Here is an 8,778-nt window from a genome sequence, read left to right on the forward strand (position 1 = left end):
TAACACTGGGGAAAAGTAGCTTCATAGATTTGCCATCCGATACCAACGCATGTGAATATTGGGAAATCAAAATTTATAACCACATCATGGATAATATTATAAGTAACTGGAGGAAGGGATTTGACAACTTGCCCGTCATACAATTGAATCGTTCCATTGTAATGGTATCATATCGTTGACTCATTCTTAAAGTTGGACTTGATACACGGAGAAGCTTTCATCCAAAATTTCAAAGACATCCTAACAATCCAATAACTTCATTACAAGCTGGATCTTCAATTGTTCAGAGCATGATGGAAAATGAAAAAACCGAAATTAATCTGGGAAATTTGAAGACGGAGGTGAAGAAAGACTTCTGTCCCAATTTTTATGAATTATTGCAAGCAGCTGGAGTTCTTCCGGTAAGCGCGGCTGGCTGTGGGCAAAACTCTTCCACCATGCGTCACATTAAAAAATGGATACGAACGACAATGTGCCAGCAGCGACTTTCAAATCTGTCTCTGCTTAATGTAGAGAATGAAATTGTTGAAAAAGAAATTACAGCACACGATGTTTTACCGATTTTTGGAAAAAAAACCTTAAAAATGAAATGACGGTAATCTGCTGTATCATTTGATAAACAATTACTAAAAAAATTAAAATATTTGTCCAAAGTGTGGTGATTTTTCTCTCAATATTTGTGTCAAGCGAAGTAAAGAATAGGGCCCCGCCACCCTGACAAAAGTCCTAATTACACCAATGTTGTAGACGTCTTGGCCAGATCCTTACTGGAACTTTCCATGGTCTTTGCCGACTTTATTTTTTCCGCAAAATTATCACTAAAAAGTAGGAAGTCCACTGTGCTTCCGGCTGCTATTGTTTTTACCAGCGGGTTCAATCCCGGAGTTATCAAGAAACGTTGAGTGATTAAACAGAAGTGGTGCAGATTTGTCAGGATTCTGGAAGCATCTCCCAGTAAGAAAATTAATTTGATGTTTCAGCCGGTGGATTTCTGTTCATCTCCCAGAATAAAATTTCAGTCAGGACAACTCTTATTGCTGAAAGTCCTGTACCAAGCGTATTTTGCGCTAACATCTGGTAGCTGCCTTTTTTCAACGAGATACCGTTTATTGCTGATCTGACCTCTGGATTAACTTGTCACCGCACCCATACCCTCAGCAGCTGATAGTTTCGGATTATCGGGTATTTTTTCAAAAGGTCCTGTTTTATTTCCTTCGATAGGCTTTATTTCATTATATTCGTCCATCGCTGAGCTAGTGTGGCGTGAATTGGAGGATCGGTGAGGTTATCATTTGACGGATTCTCATCCAGCAGTTCCAGTACGAATCCATTTAGTTGTTCTTCCTAGTTTTCTTTGTCTTCGAGCGCTTGTGGCGTATCACTCTGCCGGCTGCTGCTACGAGGTGTTTCGCCCTGACAGTTATAGTTTACGTGTCCGTGGCTTGGGCTTCGGGGTGCTCTCTGGTAGCCAAGACTAGAGTCTCGGCTAGATTATGGCTGCTCGATTTTCTGGATTCTTTGCTAGATGAGCTTACTGATGTTTGCCTTCGACTACAACGTGTCGAGCCTCGTGGGCGTCATCGTCTCTGTCAGGAGATTCCGAATCATGCCTTTTATTGTGCTTATAAGGAAGCGTTGTACACCTCGAAAACGCGGGGAAGCAAAACTCCTATACCGCTCAGGCGATCAGAGTGAAACTTGGAAGATTAATGCCTTATTTTGGCAAAAAGTGGAGCCTCTTTTTACTTTTTCAAAATTTTGAAAACAAATTCACAGATTGGGTACCACCCACAGAAATTGGCCAAATTTTCACAGTTGCACTGAATGGATCGAACTCTCCCGTATGATGCCAGTCGGTGGTGATGAAATCCCCGCGTTTTCGAGGTGTACAACGGGTCTTTATAACTCACTAAAATTTTCTCTTCTCCGATTTTACCCCGTCTTTCTGTTTACAATTATACTACGCGGCATGGAATACCGAAAACCCGGTCAGAAATTCATTTTAGGTTTTTATTGCGAAATGCCATGTAAAATCGTCATCCAGTTTTTCAGTCGGTAGAAACATATTTTACCATGTTTTGATTAGCTTGAGGGTTGAAGTAAGTGATGTCAACTCAATGAAACATTGAACAAAAATGACTATTTTGCAACCTTGGGATGACTGAAGTAATAGATTTACCGAAGTATAAGTACATTTCACTTTTATTACGGTTCACTGAATTTCAGATAATTTATAAATTGCGAATAATTTTTCGTAAAAATGAAACGTTATATGAACAGTACGAACTTGAAATTCATGAGAAGACGAAGAGTGGGATTATCTCACGAAATATGGGGATAAATTTGGAAAAATATGCATAGAGAACCGAACAAATTAATTTTTTGTTGTCACACAAATTTTTCAAGTTTCTTATTCACATACAAATGTGATCTACCAATCATTATTGTTCAGAATTATACTATATTACTTTACTAAATTAGGATACTTTATTAATTAGTTACAACACCATATTATTATCAATTTTGATTTGATTCATTGAATCCATACTACCATTTACTGTGTCATCATCCAGTGGTAATTCAGATAAGTCCAAAAGAATTAATCAATAACAATTAAAACAACAAGCATTAGAACAATTAAATGTTCCAATAAGGGGAGGGTAAGATGCGTGCATCATCGATTCGACCCATCTTTATTAAACGGGTAGGTCGTGACCAGAAGAGTAACAGGTGCAAGTAGTAAGGTTTGCTTCTCAACCATTTTTGAGAAATAAATTAAATGAATTATCAATTGATTAATAATCAAAATTAAAAATTAAAATTAATAATTCAAATCTTAGTGCGTTCATGTGCATTTTACGTTCGTGAAGCTACTAAGAGCGTGACGCAGCGGCAAAAGCGAAAGATCGAATTAATATGTTACGTGTAGTAGACTGTTGCTAAAGAAAGTAATCCATTTTTTTACGCGTGCAATGCTTAAACGTTCATTTTAATATCATTCCAAAATTTCGAATACATTCCTTGCCCATGTCATAGAGGTGTCTTGTGAACATGTGACTTTTTTACCTCATAATATATGTAAAAAGTCATTCTCGAGGTGACTGAGAAAAATTGGATCGAAATAGAACTAAAATGCTTTTCAATGGATGAATTGTTCAGACAATAGGAAACTAACTTTTCGTTACATATTATAATTTTGCAATTATCTCGAATATTAGCAATTACAATTTTATGTTTAGAATCAACCTATCCTGCCCCATATAGTATCAATTCACACAATTCATCAATATCACACAAAAGATAAAAATCTCATGCTCCGGAGTTGATTTTGGATTCAGAAAATAAAAAGGATAGAATACTCTAACAAAGAACGGAATAATACCGTAATTGGAAGATTTCATTTGTTTGTAAATAAAAAGATGTGTACATGTTTGTCTGTGTTCAAATTTCAATAGAAATAATATTTATATGCTACTTCAATCGTCTGCACATATAACATTAAATCATGTAGCTGTAAAGATCTGTTTTTTTAATTATGTGTTTCAGTCACTCTGTTATCTCACTTGTCCAAGAAATCAGGAAACATAAGAGAGGTAAGCAGCTCATAAAACAATAAATCAAAGTTTAAAAATTATATATACTCATTGATTATTGTTTTCATGTTTCAGTACTTCTGCTGTATATGGTTCCATCATTTTTATATTGCCTCTACAACAATTTGGCCTTTGTAAATTTGGCTGCTTTTGATCCAACAACATATTATCTTTTACTCCAATTTCGTGTTGTCATCACTGGGATTATTTTTCAGGTACTTATAAGTATTTACTAAGAGAAATATCTCTGTAACTGTTAACCCTTCATTATGCGCGTACGGGCCGTAGAGACCCCAGATCTTAAATTTTTTTTTTCCGTTGCTACAATATTTTTTTCTGGCGCTGCCATTTTCAGTATCTCCTACGAACCATCTGATATAGCCATTCTCTATGTTGGCGTGCTGTTTTCGCTATTTATTCCATAGCTATAAGTTGTTAAACATCGTCTGTATTAAGTATTTCTTCAAATATTATCTGTGGTACAGAATTAAACATACATCTATTTCGTTGTTTATGTCATTTTAAATTTTAACACAAGTTGACGATCATATCAATAATATAAAGTTGGGAATGTATAAATATTTATTATTATTATTTTACGACGAATCAACTTTTTCAAAAGTTATTTAATAATAATAGGATCAATAAAGGATGATTTCGCAATCGTTAAATTTTACTTTTCTACTAAAGAGAAACTCAAAATTTACCTAGAACATTTTTTTTATCTACAAGAAATGATTGTTTTATATTCATTCTTTATAATTTTGCATTTTTTTTTTTAATCGGAACAATACTAGTTGATCTCTGGCCACTCTGTATGTGCTGGTTTTTGTGAAAAAAAGTTTCATCAATTTTAAAATGGCTCTTTTAAAAAAAATTTTAAATAATTGAACTTCCATTCTGAGCCTGAAACTACCCAAAAATAGTTCTTGGTCAAAATCGAGAGGGGTCTGACCGATGACCCCGTGAGTTAGGCTGAAATACCCCGTACATATGTGGGTGTGTCCCTAGGTTTCCGAATGTTCCTAATAAATCTAATTCCAAATCCGTCTAAAAATTCTCGACATTCTCGACGAGACTCGAGAGAAGTCGAGAAATCTGTTTCGAGATTTCTCGAGGACGCGGATGAGACGACAATCTTGATGCTAGGGACGTGAAATTTCAATATAAAAAATTTCCAGTATGAAACCTTTTATTTGTATTGCAGATGAAAATACTGCTTTAACAAAATGGGGTTTCCGAAGACCCCACGCTCTATGGGCGCTCCGAAAGCTGGCGTGTGTAATGAAGGGTTAATGATTACGGATGCCTTAATAAAACAGAACAAAAATTTCTAGAAGAAATTGCAAGCTATATGCTTTTATTATAATAATTTTGAGATAAATGAATTGAAAGACTTTTTCGTAAACTGTTATTCTCAACAATGATTCCATAAAATACCGTCGTTAGATTGAATGTCAATTTAGGTGATCTTCAAACAGCAGTTATCAACCAAACAGTGGATTTCACTGATGCTTTTAACATTCGGTTGTATGATCAAACACGTCAACATAGGATATGGTTCCAGCATTTTCAAGGGCTTCCATTTCAGTGTGAATGCCCTGTTTATATTGATCCAGGTATGCTTAAGTTACGCCCTTCTAATTCTAATATTTTTACAATGAACCGGCAGCGTATATGATACTGATGCTTCGAAGGGAAAAGTATTTGAAATCTAATAATTGGCGAGATTGTCAGTGGATTTAGATTTATTTAATGACAAACTTTGTACATTATTTTAGTTCTAAAAACGATCCGTGCAATGGCGTTTATTACGTATTAGAGTATTTTACTATTTGATCCATGGAGGGAGCTGAACAACCGTGTAACTGATCGGTAGAGGGATTGCAATGGTTTCTAAAATTAGACAAAGACAGAAACAAAATTTTGTAAAAATTCATCCACCAAGAAAATACATGAATATCATATACCCTGACTAAAAAACATCCTGATTAGAATATGTGGTAAACCGGTGCGCCGGCCAGAAATTGGCGATTGATGTAATTTCTATACTCATCCGTTGAAATACAATTAAGATAACTGTGATTCGTATGCCGTCGGATAGTTGATTTTTGGATCCTTTGAAAACATGATTTTCGCTTTGAAACTCAATACTAATTTACACATATTTCAGGTGCTGTGTTCGTGCCTGGCCGGAGTATACAATGAATATTTACTCAAGGGCCATGGAGCTCGAATAAACATTTTTGTACAAAATGTGTTCATGTACATTGACAGTATTTTTTGCAATGCAATAGTTCTTATAGGCCAAGGTATTCTGACGGACGTTTTTGAACACACCGATCTCAGTATTTTGACTCAGCCGAAAGTTATCTTAATCATAGTGAATAACGCGGCTGTGGGTATAATAACGAGCTTCTTCTTGCAATCTTTGAACTCGATTTTGAAGACCTTTGCCAGTGCATTGGAACTCGTATTCACTGCTATCCTCTGCTGGATCTTATTTAATATTCCGATTCATGTCAACACTGTTGTAGCCATCGCAGTTGTGAGTTATTCCGTATTCTTGTACTCTCAAAATCCAGTGCAAAATACACATCCAAAAGTTGTAACAACTGATGCATCTGACAATGAATCATTAATCTCCTCAAAACAAATGCAGGCGGTTTGAGGCTAGATTAAATTTTATGAAAATATTTTTCATCAGTCAATTTAGGGACCGCAACTCCTTATCAATAAAGTATTTATTAACAACCTAGTTACATAACTGTAGATTTGAAAAAAATTAGTGATTTTCAGTATACTGCTGAAGAAGTCGGGGAATCTTATTAGGGAGTTGAAATGTATGTCACAATAACTATCCAACAATTAGCAAATTTCATAATTTTTTGCTTACTTGGTTTTTTTTCAATAAATTAAATTATAACTTATAAAATCTAAAATTAGACTACAACAAAGATTTTATAATGCAGTGTAGCATAGTATATATTTATTTGCTTAGATCAGTATAATATACAAAGAATTTTACAATGGAGTGTTTGTCCCATTTGTAATGTCTATTTCTTTAATTTCGCGAAAGATCAAATTTTGTAATAATTAAGCACATGACTTATGATGTAAAATTTGTTTTATTAAAGCTAAGAGTTCTCCGGGGTGGAATTATTAAAAGAAAGCGTTACCATGTGTAATATTTCTTATATTTGTGTCAATGGTACCTCAATATAAACTTACAACAGATCATTCGTACAGATTTTAAATAATAAATAGATCGCGAGCAATATGCTGACAAAAACGTGTAAATTTTAAATTCTATAAAAACAAGATACACGAAGCAAGACAAAAATTACAAAAAAATAGGCGACATGATTCTTAGACCGGGAGATGGTGACAGTTTTCGGGCAACAACTGGATACAGTATGGCGACCATACAGGGGTTTCATTACGTAATTGAGGAATCGAAATAGCATGGCCGTGGGGCTGAAGGCTGTCGCACTCTCGCTGCGATGTAACAAAAAAAAATATGTCGAAGCGAATGTTTTCAGTATGGCATTTGAATTTTGCAAAATGCTAAAAATGGCGTTTTTGAGCGTCTCGCGCGCCCCCTATAAACTGTCAAAAAATCGAATCGTTCCACGGAGACCTTTATTTCAGCGATATCTTTGATTTTTGAGGGTAGCCAACAATTTTTAGTATTTTTGATTCACCCTATTATTATTGTGACCAATAGCTGCTGGATGCCTGCTTTATAACTCGAGGAAGACGTCGAACGCACAATATTTTGCAATGTAACGTATCTTTTTATAAAACAAGATCGGCGCCACATATGTGTTTGAAATTTGATATTTGCATTCTTTGCACCTTGAAATTTATTTAAAAATTTGTGCCATACTGCAAAAAAATATTTTAACTCTGCATAAAATTTCACAATTTTGTAATAACAATATACGGATTGACCCATCCCACGGGTATGGCATAGTCAAATTTACATTTCTGATCTTAAAAATAACTGGTGAACAAAATTTTAGGGTGTATAGAATCGTTTTGCATCAACAAATGAATCTGCTTCTTTGCGGTGGTATGGCGGCTATTTGGAATCGACGGAACAGTATGGCATGGTGAATTTCGCGATGATGATTACTCGAAAATAATGAGTTGAGAAGCGAATTGGCCTGCAAAAAATAGTTTCAAAAAAAGAAACAACAAAAAAGTGTTCCCATTGGTATGGCGGGCTATAAGCCCCACCCCACAAGTATGGCATTACGCTAGCACAGAATTTATTTTTCATCGACTACAGAGAAATGAAAAAATTTCTGTGCAATAAAGTGTTTCGAACCCTTAATTTACAGAACAATTTTAATCAATTATCCTGCGATAACGGCCCCACTCCAATTGCAATGACCATGCTTTTTCGATTCCTCAATTACCTAATGAGACCCCTGTATGGTCGCCATACTGTATCTAGTTGTTGTCCGAAAACTGTCACCATCTCCCAGTCTATCAGGTTTAACAGCTCAGCGATGACAGGATAGACCACAATGTTTAAACTAACAATAAGTGCAGATGTCTTATAGCCTCATACAATATTCGTATATAATGGCTTAAAAATATCGTAGTGGGTTCTAATTCACACAGAGCAAGAGTTTATTCCTATCGTAGTAGTAATTGACTATCGTAGTAGTGGTATATTTTTTATAAATTGCGGACGATGACTGTTGAGGTGGGCGTCTTACTCCATTTCATGGTATAAGAAAGTTGATTGCAATATAACAAATTTGATTGTGGTAGAAGGGTCTTCGTATACAAAAAGGCCGAATCAAAGTGAAGCGCAGCAATTGAATTGGAAGGAATGCTCATTCTAATGAAACAAAAAAGAGGATTTGTCTAAAAGAGAATGCTAATTGTGCAGAAGATATAGGATAACGTTAGCTTACCCCTTTCGGCAAGATGAATTATGCGATGCCAATACTTGCAATGTGTGAATTCAAACGGTCTATTTGTATAGGTATATTATTTAATGATTGACAAGCTGGTGTAAACACAATGGTCCGGTACTAAGGCAGTTTCATCTAAATCTGCCACGATTGAGGATCGTGATGTAATTATACAAGAGCGCACAAAGAAGAGAAACTCTAGTTATACTAAACTCTAGCTATAGATAAAAATATCTCTATAAAGAAATAAACTC

The 8,778-nt window shown here is 35.2% G+C and overlaps 1 protein-coding gene across 1 annotated transcript in view; it reads left to right on the forward strand.

Annotated features, from left to right (window-relative positions):
* The window catches only part of LOC124404184 (UDP-galactose transporter senju), a 33,842-nt gene extending 27,464 nt beyond the window's left edge, over positions 1-6,378 (forward strand). The window contains exons 3-6 of the mRNA XM_046878126.1: positions 3,547-3,593; positions 3,669-3,808; positions 5,060-5,212; positions 5,767-6,378. Coding sequence (XP_046734082.1) covers positions 3,547-3,593; positions 3,669-3,808; positions 5,060-5,212; positions 5,767-6,264 — 838 coding nt within the window. The 3' untranslated portion in view covers positions 6,265-6,378. The remainder of the gene's footprint in view (positions 1-3,546; positions 3,594-3,668; positions 3,809-5,059; positions 5,213-5,766) is intronic.
* Positions 6,379-8,778: the final 2,400 nt, after the last annotated feature.

Source organism: Diprion similis, chromosome 1 (assembly GCF_021155765.1).
Source record: "Diprion similis isolate iyDipSimi1 chromosome 1, iyDipSimi1.1, whole genome shotgun sequence".
Classification (NCBI taxonomy): Eukaryota; Metazoa; Arthropoda; class Insecta; order Hymenoptera; family Diprionidae; genus Diprion; species Diprion similis.